The sequence below is a fragment of the Protopterus annectens genome, chromosome 3.part1 (assembly GCF_019279795.1).
Source record: "Protopterus annectens isolate FY-2018-M chromosome 3.part1, PAN1.0, whole genome shotgun sequence".
Lineage (NCBI taxonomy): Eukaryota > Metazoa > Chordata > Ceratodontiformes > Protopteridae > Protopterus > Protopterus annectens.
The window spans coordinates 1,788,593,706-1,788,611,517 of NC_056732.1; the positions used below are offsets into that span (position 1 = coordinate 1,788,593,706).

The 17,812-nt window shown below is 40.0% G+C and overlaps 1 protein-coding gene across 1 annotated transcript in view; it reads left to right on the top strand.

Moving 5' to 3' along the window:
* The window catches only part of LOC122798675 (zinc-binding protein A33-like), a 397,012-nt gene that overhangs the window by 56,470 nt on the left and 322,730 nt on the right, over positions 1-17,812 (top strand). Inside the window, exon 2 of the mRNA XM_044067767.1 lies at positions 10,459-10,554. Within this exon, the coding sequence (XP_043923702.1) occupies positions 10,459-10,554 (96 nt within the window). The remainder of the gene's footprint in view (positions 1-10,458; positions 10,555-17,812) is intronic.

The window sequence follows — 17,812 nt, forward strand, 5'->3', positions numbered from 1 at the left end:
ACAGGTACCAGTACTGCTTTCACACTTTAGTCAGGAGGATATTATGTTAGTAATTAGTAACTGTAGCATGGAAGGTGATACTGTGACTTCAAAAACAGGTGCAAGTACTGCTTTCACACTTTAGTCAGGAGGTCATTATGTTAGTAATTAGTAACTGTAGCATGGAAGGTGCTACTTTGACATCATAAACAGGTGCCAGTACTGCTTTCACACTTTAGTCAGGCGGTCATTATGTTAGTAATTAGTAACTGTAGCATGGAAGGTGGTACTGTGACATCATAAACAGGTGCCAGCACTGCTTTCACACTTTAGTCGGGAGGTCACTATGTTAGTAATTAGTAACTGTAGCATGGAAGGTGATACCGTGACATCATAAACAGGTGCCAGTATTGCTTTCATGCTTTAGTCAGGAAGGCATTATGTTAGTAATTAGTAACGGCAGCAAGGAAGGTGGTACCCTGACATCATAAACAGGTGCCAGTACTGCTTTCACACTTTAGTCAGGAGGTCATTATGTTAGTAATTAGAAACTGTAGCATGGAAGGTGTACTGTGACATCATAAACAGGTGCCAGTACGGCTTTCACACTTTAGTCAGGAGGTCATTATGTTTGTAATTAGTAACGGTAGGATGGAAGGTGGTACTGTGACATCATAAACAGGTGCCAATACTGCTTTCACACTTTAGTCAGGAGGTCATTATGTTAGCAATTAGTAACTGTAGCATGGAAGGTGGTACTGTGACAACATAAACAGGTGCCAGTACTGCTTTCACACTTTAGTCAGGAGGTCATTATGTTAGTAATTAGTAACTGCAGCATGGAAGGTGGTACTGTGACTTCATAAACAGGAGCCAGTACTGCTTTCACACTTTAGTCAGGAGGTCATTATGTTAGTAATTAGTAACTGTAGCATGGAAGGTGGTACTGTGACTTCATAAACAGGTGCCAGTACTGCTTTCACACTTTAGTCAGGAGGTCATTATGTTAGTAATTAGTAACTGTAGCATGGAAGGTGCTACTTTGACATCATAAACAGGTGCCAGTACTGCTATCACACTTTAGTCAGGAGGTCATTATGTTAGTAATTAGTAACTGTAGCAAGGAAGATGGTACTGTGACATCACAAACAGGTGCCAGTACTGCTTTCACACTTTAGTCAGGAGGTCATTCTGTTAGTAATTAGTAACTGTAGCATGGAAGGTGGTACTGTGACATCATAAACAGGTGCCAGTACTGCTTTCACACTTTCGTCAGGAAGTCATTGTGTTAGTAATTAATAACTTTAGCATGGAAGGTTGTACTTTGACATCATAAACAGGTGCCAGTACTGCTTTCACACTTTAGTCAGGTGGTCATTATATTAGTAATTAGTAACTGTAGCATGGAAGGTGGTACTGTGACATCAGAAACAGGTGCCAGTACTGCATTCACACTTTAGTCGGGAGGTCATTATGTTAGTAATTAGTAACTGTAGCATGGAAGGTGGTACCGTGACATCATAAACAGGTGCCAGTATTGCTTTCATGCTTTAGTCAGGAAGGCATTATGTTAGTAATTAGTAACTGTAGCAAGGAAGGTGGTACCCTGACATCATAAACAGGTGCCAGTACTGCTTTCACACTTTAGTCGGAGGTCATTATGTTAGTAATTAGAAACTGTAGTATGGAAGGTGTACTGTGACATCATAAACAGGTGCCAGTACTGCTTTCACACTTTAGTCAGGAGGTCATTATGTTAGTAATTAGTAACTGTAGCATTCAAGGTGGTACTGTGACAACATAAACAGGTGCCAGTACTGCTTTCACACTTTAGTCAGGCGGTCATTATGTTAGTAATTAGTAACTGTAGCATGGAAGGTGGTACTGTGACATCATAAACAGGTGCCAGCACTGCTTTCACACTTTAGTCGGGAGGTCACTATGTTAGTAATTAGTAACTGTAGCATGGAAGGTGATACCGTGACATCATAAACAGGTGCCAGTACTGCTTTCACACTTTAGTCAGGCGGTCATTATGTTAGTAATTAGTAACTGTAGCATGGAAGGTGGTACTGTGACATCATAAACAGGTGCCAGCACTGCTTTCACACTTTAGTCGGAGGTCACTATGTTAGTAATTAGTAACTGTAGCATGGAAGGTGATACCGTGACATCATAAACAGGTGCCAGTATTGCTTTCATGCTTTAGTCAGGAAGGCATTATGTTAGTAATTAGTAACGGCAGCAAGGAAGGTGGTACCCTGACATCATAAGCAGGTGCCAGTACTGCTTTCACACTTTAGTCAGGAGGTCATTATGTTAGTAATTAGAAACTGTAGCATGGAAGGTGTACTGTGACATCATAAACAGGTGCCAGTACGGCTTTCACACTTTAGTCAGGAGGTCATTATGTTAGTAATTAGTAACGGTAGGATGGAAGGTGGTACTGTGACATCATAAACAGGTGCCAATACTGCTTTCACACTTTAGTCAGGAGGTCATTATGTCAGCAATTAGTAACTGTAGCATGGAAGGTGGTACTGTGACAACATAAACAGGTGCCAGTACTGCTTTCACACTTTAGTCAGGAGGTCATTATGTTAGTAATTAGTAACTGCAGCATGGAAGGTGGTACTGTGACTTCATAAACAGGAGCCAGTACTGCTTTCACACTTTAGTCAGGAGGTCATTATGTTAGTAATTAGTAACTGTAGCATGGAAGGTGGTACTGTGACTTCATAAACAGGTGCCAGTACTGCTTTCACACTTTAGTCAGGAGGTCATTATGTTAGTAATTAGTAACTGTAGCATGGAAGGTGCTACTTTGACATCATAAACAGGTGCCAGTACTGCTTTCACACTTTAGTCAGGAGGTCATTATTTTAGTAATTAGTAACTGTAGCATGGAAGGTGGTACTGTGACATCATAAACAGGTGCCAGTACTGCTTTCACACTTTAGTCGGAATGTCATTATCTTAGTAATTAGTAACTGTAGCATGGAAGGTGGTACCATGACATCATAAACAGGTGCCAGTATTGCTTTCATGCTTTAGTCAGGAAGGCATTATGTTAGTAATTAGTAACTGTAGCAAGGAAGGTGGTACCCTGACATCATAAACAGGTGCCAGTACTGCTTTCACACTTTAGTCAGGAGGTCATTATGTTAGTAATTAGAAACTGTAGCATGGAAGGTGTACTGTGACATCATAAACAGGTGCCAGTACTGCTTTCAAACTTTAGTCAGGAGGTCATTATGTTAGTAATTAGTAACGGTAGCATGGAAGGTGGTACTGTGACATCATAAACAGGTGCCAATACTGCTTTCACACTTTAGTCAGGAGGTCATTATGTTAGCAATTAGTAACTGTAGCATGGAAGGTGGTACTGTGACAACATAAACAGGTGCCAGTACTACTTTCACACTTTAGTCAGGAGGTCATTATGTTAGTAATTAGTAACTGTAGCAAGGAAGATGGTACTGTGACATCACAAACAGGTGCCAGTACTGCTTTCACACTTTAGTCAGGAGGTCATTCTGTTAGTAATTAGTAACTGTAGCATGGAAGGTGGTACTGTGACATCATAAACAGGTGCCAGTACTGCTTTCACACTTTCGTCAGGAAGTCATTGTGTTAGTAATTAGTAACTTTAGCATGGAAGGTTGTACTTTGACATCATAAACAGGTGCCAGTACTGCTTTCACACTTTAGTCAGGTGGTCATTATATTAGTAATTAGTAACTGTAGCATGGAAGGTGGTACTGTGACATCAGAAACAGGTGCCAGTACTGCATTCACACTTTAGTCGGGAGGTCATTATGTTAGTAATTAGTAACTGTAGCATGGAAGGTGGTACCGTGACATCATAAACAGGTGCCAGTATTGCTTTCATGCTTTAGTCAGGAAGGCATTATGTTAGTAATTAGTAACTGTAGCAAGGAAGGTGGTACCCTGACATCATAAACAGGTGCCAGTACTGCTTTCACACTTTAGTCGGAGGTCATTATGTTAGTAATTAGAAACTGTAGTATGGAAGGTGTACTGTGACATCATAAACAGGTGCCAGTACTGCTTTCACACTTTAGTCAGGAGGTCATTATGTTAGTAATTAGTAACTGTAGCATTCAAGGTGGTACTGTGACAACATAAACAGGTGCCAGTACTGCTTTCACACTTTAGTCAGGCGGTCATTATGTTAGTAATTAGTAACTGTAGCATGGAAGGTGGTACTGTGACATCATAAACAGGTGCCAGCACTGCTTTCACACTTTAGTCGGGAGGTCACTATGTTAGTAATTAGTAACTGTAGCATGGAAGGTGATACCGTGACATCATAAACAGGTGCCAGTACTGCTTTCACACTTTAGTCAGGCGGTCATTATGTTAGTAATTAGTAACTGTAGCATGGAAGGTGGTACTGTGACATCATAAACAGGTGCCAGCACTGCTTTCACACTTTAGTCGGGAGGTCACTATGTTAGTAATTAGTAACTGTAGCATGGAAGGTGATACCGTGACATCATAAACAGGTGCCAGTATTGCTTTCATGCTTTAGTCAGGAAGGCATTATGTTAGTAATTAGTAACGCAGCAAGGAAGGTGGTACCCTGACATCATAAGCAGGTGCCAGTACTGCTTTCACACTTTAGTCAGGAGGTCATTATGTTAGTAATTAGAAACTGTAGCATGGAAGGTGTACTGTGACATCATAAACAGGTGCCAGTACGGCTTTCACACTTTAGTCAGGAGGTCATTATGTTAGTAATTAGTAACGGTAGGATGGAAGGTGGTACTGTGACATCATAAACAGGTGCCAATACTGCTTTCACACTTTAGTCAGGAGGTCATTATGTCAGCAATTAGTAACTGTAGCATGGAAGGTGGTACTGTGACAACATAAACAGGTGCCAGTACTGCTTTCACACTTTAGTCAGGAGGTCATTATGTTAGTAATTAGTAACTGCAGCATGGAAGGTGGTACTGTGACTTCATAAACAGGAGCCAGTACTGCTTTCACACTTTAGTCAGGAGGTCATTATGTTAGTAATTAGTAACTGTAGCATGGAAGGTGGTACTGTGACTTCATAAACAGGTGCCAGTACTGCTTTCACACTTTAGTCAGGAGGTCATTATGTTAGTAATTAGTAACTGTAGCATGGAAGGTGCTACTTTGACATCATAAACAGGTGCCAGTACTGCTTTCACACTTTAGTCAGGAGGTCATTATTTTAGTAATTAGTAACTGTAGCATGGAAGGTGGTACTGTGACATCATAAACAGGTGCCAGTACTGCTTTCACACTTTAGTCGGAATGTCATTATCTTAGTAATTAGTAACTGTAGCATGGAAGGTGGTACCATGACATCATAAACAGGTGCCAGTATTGCTTTCATGCTTTAGTCAGGAAGGCATTATGTTAGTAATTAGTAACTGTAGCAAGGAAGGTGGTACCCTGACATCATAAACAGGTGCCAGTACTGCTTTCACACTTTAGTCAGGAGGTCATTATGTTAGTAATTAGAAACTGTAGCATGGAAGGTGTACTGTGACATCATAAACAGGTGCCAGTACTGCTTTCACACTTTAGTCAGGAGGTCATTATGTTAGTAATTAGTAACGGTAGCATGGAAGGTGGTACTGTGACATCATAAACAGGTGCCAATACTGCTTTCACACTTTAGTCAGGAGGTCATTATGTTAGCAATTAGTAACTGTAGCATGGAAGGTGGTACTGTGACAACATAAACAGGTGCCAGTACTACTTTCACACTTTAGTCAGGAGGTCATTATGTTAGTAATTAGTAACTGCAGCATGGAAGGTGGTACTGTGACTTCATAAACAGGTGCCAGTACTGCTTTCACACTTTAGTCAGGAGGTCATTATGTTAGTAATTAGTAACTGTAGCAAGGATGATGGTACTGTGACATCACAAACAGGTGCCAGTACTGCTTTCACACTTTAGTCAGGAGGTCATTCTGTTAGTAATTAGTAACTGTAGCATGGAAGGTGGTACTGTGACATCATAAACAGGTGCCAGTACTGCTTTCACACTTTCGTCAGGAAGTCATTGTGTTAGTAATTAGTAACTTTAGCATGGAAGGTTGTACTTTGACATCGTAAACAGGTGCCAGTACTGCTTTCACACTTTAGTCAGGTGGTCATTATATTAGTAATTAGTAACTGTAGCATGGAAGGTGGTACTGTGACATCAGAAACAGGTGCCAGTACTGCATTCACACTTTAGTCGGAGGTCATTATGTTAGTAATTAGTAACTGTAGCATGGAAGGTGGTACCGTGACATCATAAACAGGTGCCAGTATTGCTTTCATGCTTTAGTCAGGAAGGCATTATGTTAGTAATTAGTAACTGTAGCAAGGAAGGTGGTAGCCTGACATCATAAACAGGTGCCAGTACTGCTTTCACACTTTAGTCGGAGGTCATTATGTTAGTAATTAGAAACTGTAGTATGGAAGGTGTACTGTGACATCATAAACAGGTGCCAGTACTGCTTTCACACTTTAGTCAGGAGGTCATTATGCTAATAATTAGTAATGGTAGCATGGAAGGTGGTACTGTGACATCATAAACAGGTGCCAATACTGCTTTCACACTTTAGTCAGGAGGTCATTATGTTAGCAATTAGTAACTGTAGCATTCAAGGTGGTACTGTGACAACATAAACAGGTGCCAGTACTGCTTTCACACTTTAGTCAGGAGGTCATTATGTTAGTAATTAGTAACTGTAGCCAGGAAGGTGGTACTGTAACATCATAAACGTGTACCAGTACTGCTTTCACACTTTAGCCAGGAGGTCATTATGTTAGTTATTAGTAACTGTAGCATGGAAGATGGTACTGTGACATCATAAACAGGTGCCAGTACTGCTTTCACACTTTAGTCAGGAGGTCATTATGTTAATAATTAGTAACTGTAGCATGGAAGGTGGTACTGTGAAAACATAAACAGGTGCCAGTACTGCTTTCACACTTTAGTCATGAAGTCATTATGTTAGTAATTAGTAACTGCAGCATGGAAGGTGGTACTGTGACTTCATAAACAGGTGCCAGTACTGCTTTCACACTTTAGTCAGGAGGTCATTATGTTAGTAATTAGTAACTGTAGCAAGGAATATGGTACTATGACTTCACAAACAGGTGCCAGTACTGCTTTCACACTTTAGTCAGGAGGTCATTCTGTTAGTAATTAGTAACTGTAGCATGGAAGGTGGTACTGTGACATTAGAAACAGGTGCTTGTACTGTTTTCACACTTTAGTCAGGAGGTCATTATGTTAGTAATTAGTAACTGTAGCATGGAAGGTGGTACTGTGACTTCATAAACAGGTGCCAGTACTGCTTTCACACTTTAGTCAGGAGGTAATTATGTTAGTAATTAGTAACTGCAGCATGGAAGGTGTACTGTGACATCATAAACAGGTGCCAGTACTGCTTTCACACTTTAGTCGTGAGGTCAATATGTTAGGAATTAGTAACTGTAGCATGGAAGGTGGTACCATGACATCATAAACAGGTGCCAGTATTGCTTTCATGCTTTAGTCAGGTGGGTATTATGTTAGTAATTAGTAACTGTAGCATGGAAGGTGGTACCCTGACATCATAAACAGGTGTCAGTACTGCTTTCACTCTTTAGTCAGGAGGTCATTATGTTAGTAATTAGTAACTGAAGCATAGAAGGTGTACTGTGACATCATAAACAGGTGCCAGTACTGCTTTCACACTTTAGTCAGGAGGTCATTATGTTAGTAATTAGTAACTCTAGCATGGGAGGTGGTACTGTGACATCATAAACAGGTGCCAGTACTGCTTTCACACTTTACACAGGAGGTCATTATGTTAGTAATTAGTAACTGTAGCATGGAAGGTGGTATTGTGACTTCATAAACAGTAACTGTACCATGGAAGGTGGTACTGTGACATCATAAACAGGTGCCAGTACTGCTTTCACACTTTAGTCAGGAGGTCATTATGTTAGTAATTAGTAACTGTAGCATGGAAGGTGGTACTGTGACATCATAAACATGTGCCAGTACTGCTTTCACACATTAGTCAGGAGGTCATTATGTTAGTAATTAGTAACTGTAGCATGGAAGGTGGTACTGTAACATCATAAACAGGTGCCAGTACTGTTTTCACACTTTAGTCAGGAGGTCATTATGTTAGTAATTAGTAACTGTAGCATGGAAGGTGGTACTGTGGCAACATAAACAGGTGCCAGTACTGCTTTCACGCTTTAGTCAGGAGGTCATTGTGTTAGTAATTAGTAACTGTAGCATGGAAGGTGGTACTGTGACATCGCAAACAGGTGCCAGTACTACTTTCACACTTTAGTCAGAAGGTCATTATGTTAGTAATTAGTAACTATAGCATGGAAGGTGGTACTGTGACATCATAAACAGGTGCCAGTACTGCTTTCACAATTTTGTCAGGAGTTCATTATGTTAGTAACTGTACCATGGAAGGTGGTACTGTGACATCATAACAGGTGCCAGTACTGCTTTCATGCTTTAGTCAGGAGTTCATTATGTTAGTAATTTGTAACTGTAGCATGGAAGGTGGTACCGTGACATCATAAACAGGTGCCAGTACTGCATTCACACTTTAGTCAGGAGGTTATTATTTTAGTAATTAGCAACTGTAGCATGGAAGGTGGTACTGTGACATCATAAACAGGTGCAAGTACTGCTTTCACACTTTAGTCAGGAGGTCAGTATGTTAGTAGCTAGTAACTGTAGCATGGAAGGTGGTACTGTGACATCATAAACAGGTGCCAGTACTGCTTTCACACTTTAGTCGTGAGGGCAATATGTTAGGAATTAGTAACTGTCGCATGGAAGGTGGTACCATGACATCATAAACAGGTGCCAGTATTGCTTTCATGCTTTAGTCAGGTGGGTATTATGTTAGTAATTAGTAACTGTAGTATGGAAGGTGGTACCCTGACATCATAAACAGGTGCCAGTACTGCTTTCACTCTTTAGTCAGGAGGTCATTATGTTAGTAATTAGTAACTGTAGCATAGAAGGTGTACTGTGACATCATAAACAGGTGCCAGTACTGCTTTCATACTTTAGTCAGGAGGTCATTATGTTAGTAATTAGTAACTCTAGCATGGGAGGCGGTACTGTGACATCATAAACAGGTGCCAGTACTGCTTTCACACTTTACTCAGGAGGTCATTATGTTAGTAATTAGTAACTGTAGCATGGAAGGTGGTATTGTGACTTCAAAAACAGTAACTGTACCATGGAAGGTGGTACTGTGACATCATAAACAGGTGCCAGTACTGCTTTCACACTTTAGTCAGGAGGTCATTATGTTAGTAATTAGTAACTGTAGCATGGAAGGTGGTACTGTGGCAACATAAACAGGTGCCAGTACTGCTTTCATGCTTTAGTCAGGAGGTCATTGTGTTAGTAATTAGTAACTGTAGCATGGAAGGTGGTACTGTGACATCGCAAACAGGTGCCCGTACTGCTTTCACACTTTAGTCAGGAGGTCATTATGTTAGTAATTAGTAACTGTAGCATGGAAGGTGGTACTGTGGCAACATAAACAGGTGCCAGTACTGCTTTCACGCTTTAGTCAGGAGGTCATTGTGTTAGTAATTAGTAACTGTAGCATGGAAGGTGGTACTGTGACATCGCAAACAGGTGCCAGTACTGCTTTCACACTTTAGTCAGAAGGTCATTATGTTAGTAATTAGTAACTATAGCATGGAAGGTGGCACTGTGACATCATAAACAGGTGCCAGTACTGCTTTCACACTTTAGTCAGGAGTTCATTATGTTAGTAACTGTACCATGGAAGGTGGTACTGTGACATCATAAACAGGTGCCAGTACTGCTTTCATGCTTTAGTCAGGAGTTCATTATGTTAGTAATTTGTAACTGTAGCATGGAAGGTGGTACCGTGACATCATAAACAGGTGCCAGTACTGCATTCACACTTTAGTCAGGAGGTTATTATTTTAGTAATTAGCAACTGTAGCATGGAAGATGGTACTGTGACATCATAAACAGGTGCAAGTACTGCTTTCACACTTTAGTCAGGAGGTCAGTATGTTAGTAGCTAGTAACTGTAGCATGGAAGGTGGTACTGTGACATCTTAATCAGGTGCCAGTACTGCTTTCACACTTTAGTCAGGAGGGCATTATGTTAGTAATTAGTAACTGAGGTCATTATGTTAGTAATTAGTAACTGTAACATGGAGATTGTAACATTTTTTTCTGATGCCTTCATTGGGGAAACCATTTTTTTTTGTTTTTGTCCTCAACTGTGGGTTGAGAGGAGTGGCAGTCTGAGGAGATGTCCAGGCTGCCAGACCTAGCAATGACCTTCTTTTAATTTACTGTTGCACATAATTAAAAAACTGTCTTGTGTTTGAGCATATAACCTAAAAATTTCACTATGTAAACTTTTGTATTATATTTATTATCTTAATATTATTTTATATATTCAGGGCAAGCTGAAAAATACTGTATCTTCTCTAGAACTGAAAATGAAACATATTAATGAGCGTCAAAGCAGACAGGAACTCTACATCTCTTCTTTCAAGGTGAGAGAATCGGCTTTTTTTTTTGGTTGCTTTGTAAAAACTTTAGCAGGAGAAGTGATATGAGAATGAATGAATAAGGCTATGTTACACAGGGAAGAGAAGAAGGGCTGATAGCTATGCAAGCAGATATCTGCAATTGAAACTCTACGTAGATCCTGTCACACTAAAATGACCTTACTTTATATTTGTGTATACATGTATATAATGGTCGTTACCTTCTTATGTGCAGATTTCTATTACTACAATTACACTGAAACCCAATTGCCAAGCCAGATACACATCAATCAACATGTGACTAATTTATTTATTTATTTTTATTCGTCTTTTGCTAATCAGGTTAGTCTTACTAAGCTAGTGGCCTCTTTTCAGGGGAGACCCAAAGCAGTATTTATACCACTAGGGCAAATTTCAGCAGGGCATCAAGGCACTTCCCCTGCATGTCTTTCTTGTGAGTGGGACCCATTTTGCAGGAGCACTTCCTGTTTCCATTCCAGGTGCAGAGGCAGCCCAGAGAAACAGGGAGGCCAATGGAGAGAGATGGAGATAATAGACTGGTCAGAGAAATGGAGGAGAAAGCAAATATCAAGATCAGAGAATGTGTGCAGGATTCTAAGGAGATGTTTCAAAGAAATCTCTTTGATATAAATGAGTTAGAAAATGATGGATTTATAATTAAACCTGTCAGTTGGGATGGTTGAGGGATGATTTACTTAAAGAAATGATGATGCAGAGTGAGCCACAAATGAAGGAGGTGTTTTCTGGGGGAACATTATGTAGGGAATGCAAAAGGAGGATGCAGATACAATCCTGAAGAATACTGGTGAGATGGAAAAGAAAACATATGCAGAGAAAGTAAAAGAAGGCAAAAGCAGTAGCAGAAAAGAAAGCAGAAGAAAATGAAAAAGGGGAATATTTAGTAAGGATTCAATTAAAGAAGAAAAAAATTGAGCAGGCATGAAGTGTGGGGCAATTTAATTGCTCCTTTGGGTGTAAAATCACATGAGGTAAGGGCATTTATTTTTATTGACAGAGACATTTTGTAACATTATATTTGAGACTGTTTTCAATGGTAAATTTTGTTGGAGAATATGGAAAATAGAAAGACAGTAACCCATGGAACCTTTATGTGATAAAAGCAGTTCACAGGGAAACAAAAAAGAAAATTCATGTGCAGTTCTTAACAGAAGTGGAAAGAGAGGCCCTGAAAGGGCACTTGAACACTTGATGTAAAGAAGTACTGGACATTGTAAAAAGTTTAGGGTAAAAGGGGGTTTTGGATTGGTGGATGGGATTACAATATTGTGTTAAAAATAGAATGAGAAAAAAATCATATATACATATACATATATATATATATATATATATATATATATATATATATATATATATACCAAACATGATAAATGTGGGGGGAACAGGGATGTTGTAGAATACTGCAGACAATGCAAAACATGTTTATTGTAGAAAAGAAGGACATTTGATAAGTATCTGTGATAAAAGAAAATGTTATATTTGTGAGGAAGTGGGACATGCTGCAAAAATGTGAAATGAAATGTTATAAATGTAGCAGAATTGGACATTTTTTACTGGATCGTTAAAATGAAAACAAGAATGAGGAAAAGAAAAGAAAGCGAACAAAGAGAAGACATTTTAGAAGTAGTAGATGATAAAAATTATAAAGAGCACACAGAAGAAGGTTCTGAAATTGTTGAAGAAGACATAAACTGGGAGACAATAAAAGGAAAAATGGAATGTTGTTGTTAAAAGGGTAAAAGACAGAAAAAAATCAAATTTAAAGAGATAAGTACACAAAACGACACCCCTCTATATTCTCCTCATTGCAGATCTTCTCCATAAACATTAGAAGTGTCTGCAACAAACTTCCATAAGTCCAAGCCTGGCTAGCCCACTCCTCCCTTGACATACTCGTTGTCACTGAGACTTAACTAAAACAGACAAGGAAATCTTACCTCCCAGGCTATAAAATTATTAGGTTAGATAGGAAATACAAAACAGCTCGTAAAATAGCAATCATCTGTAAACACAGCCTTCCTTGCCCCCCAAAAGTCACACATTCAGCACAGATGAAGTTCTAAACGTTTTACCTAAACTAAACTGACACAAGACAACCTGTAGAACAAGGATCTGTATACCCCCATATAACAATATAACCACTACAGAGGACATCTGCTGTCTACCTACCAGCATCCCACAAGACAATCTGCATAACAGGGATCTGTATACTCCCAGGTAACAACATAACCACTGAACAAGGCTTCTGCTGGCATCTTCCAACATCCCACAAGACAATCTGCATAACAGAGATCTGTATACCCCCAGGTAACAATATAACTACTACAGAGGACAATTTCTGCTGGGCATCTACCAGTATCCCATAAGACAGTTTGATTCTGGGTGATGTCAACACTGATGGGTTCACCATTGCCACTTGATAGCTCTGCAAATGTCATTTAATCTTCAGGGTCTCATGCAACTTTTCTCATTTCCCACCCAATACAACAAAAGCAACAATAAGAAATCAGTCATTGACTGAATCCTCATCTCATCCCCTAACAATATACCCTCCTTTGGCCCTCTCCCAAACACACAAAGTGACTACCTTCCAACAGTCATGGTCAGAAAACATACCAATATCCAAAAGCAACCCTGTTACAATGAAGCATGCAGTTTAACACACTGACAGCAATACCCTTATTTGCAACTTAAAACAATACAATTAGAGCACATTAAAACACCTTCCTTTAGATGATGCTGTGTTTGAATTCAACATAATTCAAACTAAGCATTTTAAATTACCTTGCCCCACTCAGAACAAAAATAGTGCAATCTAATCCTGCCCCCTAGCTATCCCAGAGCACAGGGCAACTAATAAAACAGAGAAACAAGGCTTGGAAGTTCTGCACTCAAAATAACCCCCCCCCCAAACTCAGGAACCATGCTAAATAAAACATTTGACAGAACATTCTATGCTAACCTTCAAACCACTAATCAAAATAACCCAAATACCTTCTGTGTCTAAATCAATCATCTGCTTAAATAAGGCTGGACCACACAATCTATACCATCTCTAGCTATCCATGGTGATAACAACATACTCGTACCTTTTTGACACCCACTTATACAGTCTGTCACCTCAGGGTAAATTTTCAGTGGTAGCTTTCTTTTAACAGTTCTAGTAATGGTTTCACTACTTCTGCAAAATTAGAAATCTATCGTTGACAATAACCTTGTTAGTCCCAGAAAAGCTTCTAACTGTTTTACTGTGGTAAGGCATGGTGCAGCTTGTATCACAGCAATGCATGAGGGCAAAATTTGTCTCAAACCTTCCGAAATAAGATATCTCAAGTACTGAGCCTGCGATTTCCATAACTGCAATTTATCCTTATTAACCTAAATCCTAATTCTGCTAGCTTGGCTAGTGGGTAGATAGTATCTTGTTTGCAGACATGAGGGATTTTGGAAGTTAAAAACAAACCATCTATGTCCTGCATTAGAGTAGAGATAACTAGGTAGGTGGACTAGTAGGTAACACAGATTAGTAGCAAGTTAGGAACAAAAGCAGCAAACTAGATAGCACTGTAAGTAGCTGTGAGTAATACAGCTAGATAAGAGAATAGGTAATGCAGTAGTAAAACAACAATGTTGTACAGGCTGTGTGCATCAACATGTAAGTGACAGAACAAAGCTAAATGCAACCATAAAACTCTTGCTGTAAAGGTATAAAGATAAAGAACATAATAGCTTTAAGCACTAAATCAGTTTTGTCAAGCTATAGTTTGAGGAAACACAGCAAATGGATCTGCGTACATTGTTAGTAACAGAAGCCTATCCAACCCCTCCCCCCACAGAAAAGCACTTCATTATAACTAAAATAAAAGCTTACAAAGTGCACGAAGAAGAGCTTTGGGGTGCAGTGACCTCTGATGGCTAAACGTACATTTATATATTTATTTATTGGAATTTGATTACCAGGAAAGTACGACTGAGCAGTGTCCTTTTTCAGTTGATGCATGGGGAGAAAATCTCCATCATACAGACATCATGAGCATCATCTGTATAGTTTCATCACTTACTGTCAGTTTCATTCGTAGGCAACAGTTCCATTATTAAAATATCCTTACAACAGTTACATCATTTACAAACAGTTTTGATTAAAACTATAAGTTGCATGGGTTGTATATAAATATGTTTTTTAAATGCTGGGAGGAATCTCCAGTGCAATATCATCGTTATACATAGATAATTAGGTTTTATGTAAGAATATTTGTTGCTATAAAGACTTGTTCAAAATCTGGAACAAAGGAAGGTAAGTTAAGATTAAGAGCAGCCAAAGAAAGGATGGAGGCGAGGAGGCCTGAGGAAGATATAGGGGATGAGATAATAGAGGAGGGTATAGGTGTGATAATAGTGCATTAAGTTTTGTGCAGCAGACAGCTATATTACAAATTCATAGGTTCATAGGTAGGTACTAGGCTATCAGCCCTGGGGCCTATACAAGCCCAGCCAAAAAGGTACCCTGGCTTTCGCCACCCAAGAAAATTATTTTCCTGTGCCCCTGTCTAGCAGAGCCACAGAGATGATCCCCGGGGTGAACTTCCTATTTCCCATCCAATCATCAATATTTTTCTTGAAGATTGCTAATGAGGAGCTTTGTTTGATATAGCTAGGTAGTTTATTCCAGAGTAAGGGAAGTCTCTGGGACAGGAATCTATCCCTCCGGCATGTTCTGTTTATTGTGGTGACGAGGTTTAGGTCCCTAGAGCATGTAGCTCGGAGGGATTGGGATTTCATTAAGTGAAGCATGTCCAACAGCTATAGCTTTGTATGTTAGGCAGAGATCGCCTCTGAGTAGGCAATATGTGACAGAGTAAAGCTGGAGTTTATTGAGCATGGCGCTATATTAGTACCATTTTAACGAGGGTGGTGCAGGTGCAGAGCCATTTGTCTATCAGGTGTTGCTTCAGTTATCATTTTAACTTTTTCAAGTTTCAGACTGTTCTTAAATGGAGTGAGATGCATTAGCAATGCAGTGTGAATACAGGAAGTGTCCTGCATTAGTGTTATGTTTAGTTATTGGAGAGTAATGACTTGTCAGTGCAGCACAAAGGTCTCTTAGTAGTGTAAGGTTAAATGATGGAGTGAAGAGATGGGAATTTGTCAGGGTCGTGCAGTAATTTGAAGGTTGAGCATTTCTCCCCTGGCCTCCACTGAAAATAGGCTCTGTGGAGCCTAGTCAGACTTTCCCAGTCAACAAATGTTAAATAAATAAATAAATAAATAAATATTATAAGTACAACAGAGAAGTATTTATTTCAAGTCAGTTTAATTGTTTTAGAGAAAGGCAGTGATGTGATCATAGGTTCATAGCAGGTTACTAGGATAATGGCCCTATGGCCCTTACAAGCCTAACCAAGTTAAACCTTTGCTCCCAAGAGTGTCCATTTAAAGCAGACACTAAAATCAGCACTTATTGCCCCTGTACAGGAGGGACACTGGTGGACCCCCGGGGTGAATTTCTGATTACCCATCCAGTCATCCAAATTGCGCTTAAATAGAGTCAACAAGGGTCTTTGTTTAACATTAATTGGAAGTCTGTTTGAAAAGGGAGGGCAGCCTGTAGGAGGCAATTCTGTCCCTCCAGCCGGTTCTATTGATGTTGCATACAAGGTTTAGATCCTTAGAATAAGTGACCCATGTGCATTTGACTTTCGTATGTGCAGAATTCCCAATAAAGCAGAGTCAGAGGTTGCCTTATATACAAGGCACTGGTTGCCTCTGAGCAGTCTGTATGCTACAGAGTAAAGTGACAGTGATTTCAGTCTGTCCACATATGACAGATGCTCCAGACCCTGAATTTTCTTTGTAAGGAACCTTTGTGGTCTCTCCAATTGCTGCAGTTGCTTGGTAAAGTACTTAATGAGAGGAGAATTGTACGCTTATTATTGGCCTGATGAAGGAAGATTACAGGGGATTATAACCTCTGTTTTTCTGGAGGTAATGCCCTTTCTTATGAGGTGAGCAATATAAGATGCCCTTCTTACCACTGTGGAGACATGGTGATCAACGGTAAGGTTGCTGTTGACCTGTGTGCCTAGGTCTCTCACCATTGAGTGGGTGCTTAGGGTGTTGCCATTGATGTGGTAGTTTACAGGAGGTTCTCTATTGCCAGAGGGGACAATAATACATTTTTATACATTTAGTTTAAGACCATGACTTTAGCTGCGGTGGTGGTGCTGCAGTAGGGTTGTCACCTCACAGTAAGACGTTGTCCCATTCGATTCTCAGCTAGAGCTTCTTTTGTGTGGTGACATGCGTGAATGGGCGTGCCTTTGTTGAAGGTTGTGCATCAGGGCTAGTAACTCGGCACGTAAAAATCTACGGCCAGTCATTAGCGGACCGGAGTTCCACTGTGGCGACCCCTAACTGGGAAAAGCCGAAAGACACAACAAGTTTAAGACCATGACTTTGGGACCAGTCATAGTGTAAGTCCCTTTTGCAGGATATTGACATCATTAGGGGACTCAATGACCACTTCCAGTTTGCAGTTATCAGCAAACTTTGTCAGCCACAGACCTTTAGTTTTTGCCTGGACTTTGTAGAAGTAGATTCTGAATAGTAAAAGTACCAGAACCGATCCCTGTGGAATACCACTGGTTATGGGTCTGTTGGAAGAGGTGGAATCCCCTGTTTTGATTGTACGATTTCTATCAGTGAGCCAGTTAGCAATCCACCTGGCAATATATGGGTTGATACCCAAATGGCCGAGTTTGTTGAAGATGCCTGAATAGGGGATTGTTTCAATGGTGTGGCTAAGTCCAGGTAGGCCGTATGTACAGATTTACCCTTGTTTAGGGCTCTGGTAACTCTCTTGAAGAAGTCAATCAAGTTTAACAGAAATGATTTCCCCTTGAGAAAACCAAGCTGGGTGGGGTCAAGTGTTTGGAGATTTCATATATCTTTGTTGATAAGTTCCATGATAATTCGCTCCATGGCCTTGCAGATAAGGCTGGTCAAGCAAATGAGTCTATAGTTTTCAGAGTCAGTGGATGCACCCTATATGTGCAAAGGGAAGACGGTAGCTGTTTTCCATTTCTCTGGAATGAAGTCAGTACTTAGAATGTGAATGAACAGAGTACCCAATGGTATTGCTAATTCCTGTTTTAACCCAGCCTGGGATGTTGTCTGGTCCCATAGAGGCTATATTTTTGGCCTAAGAGAGGGTGTCAAAGACCTGTTC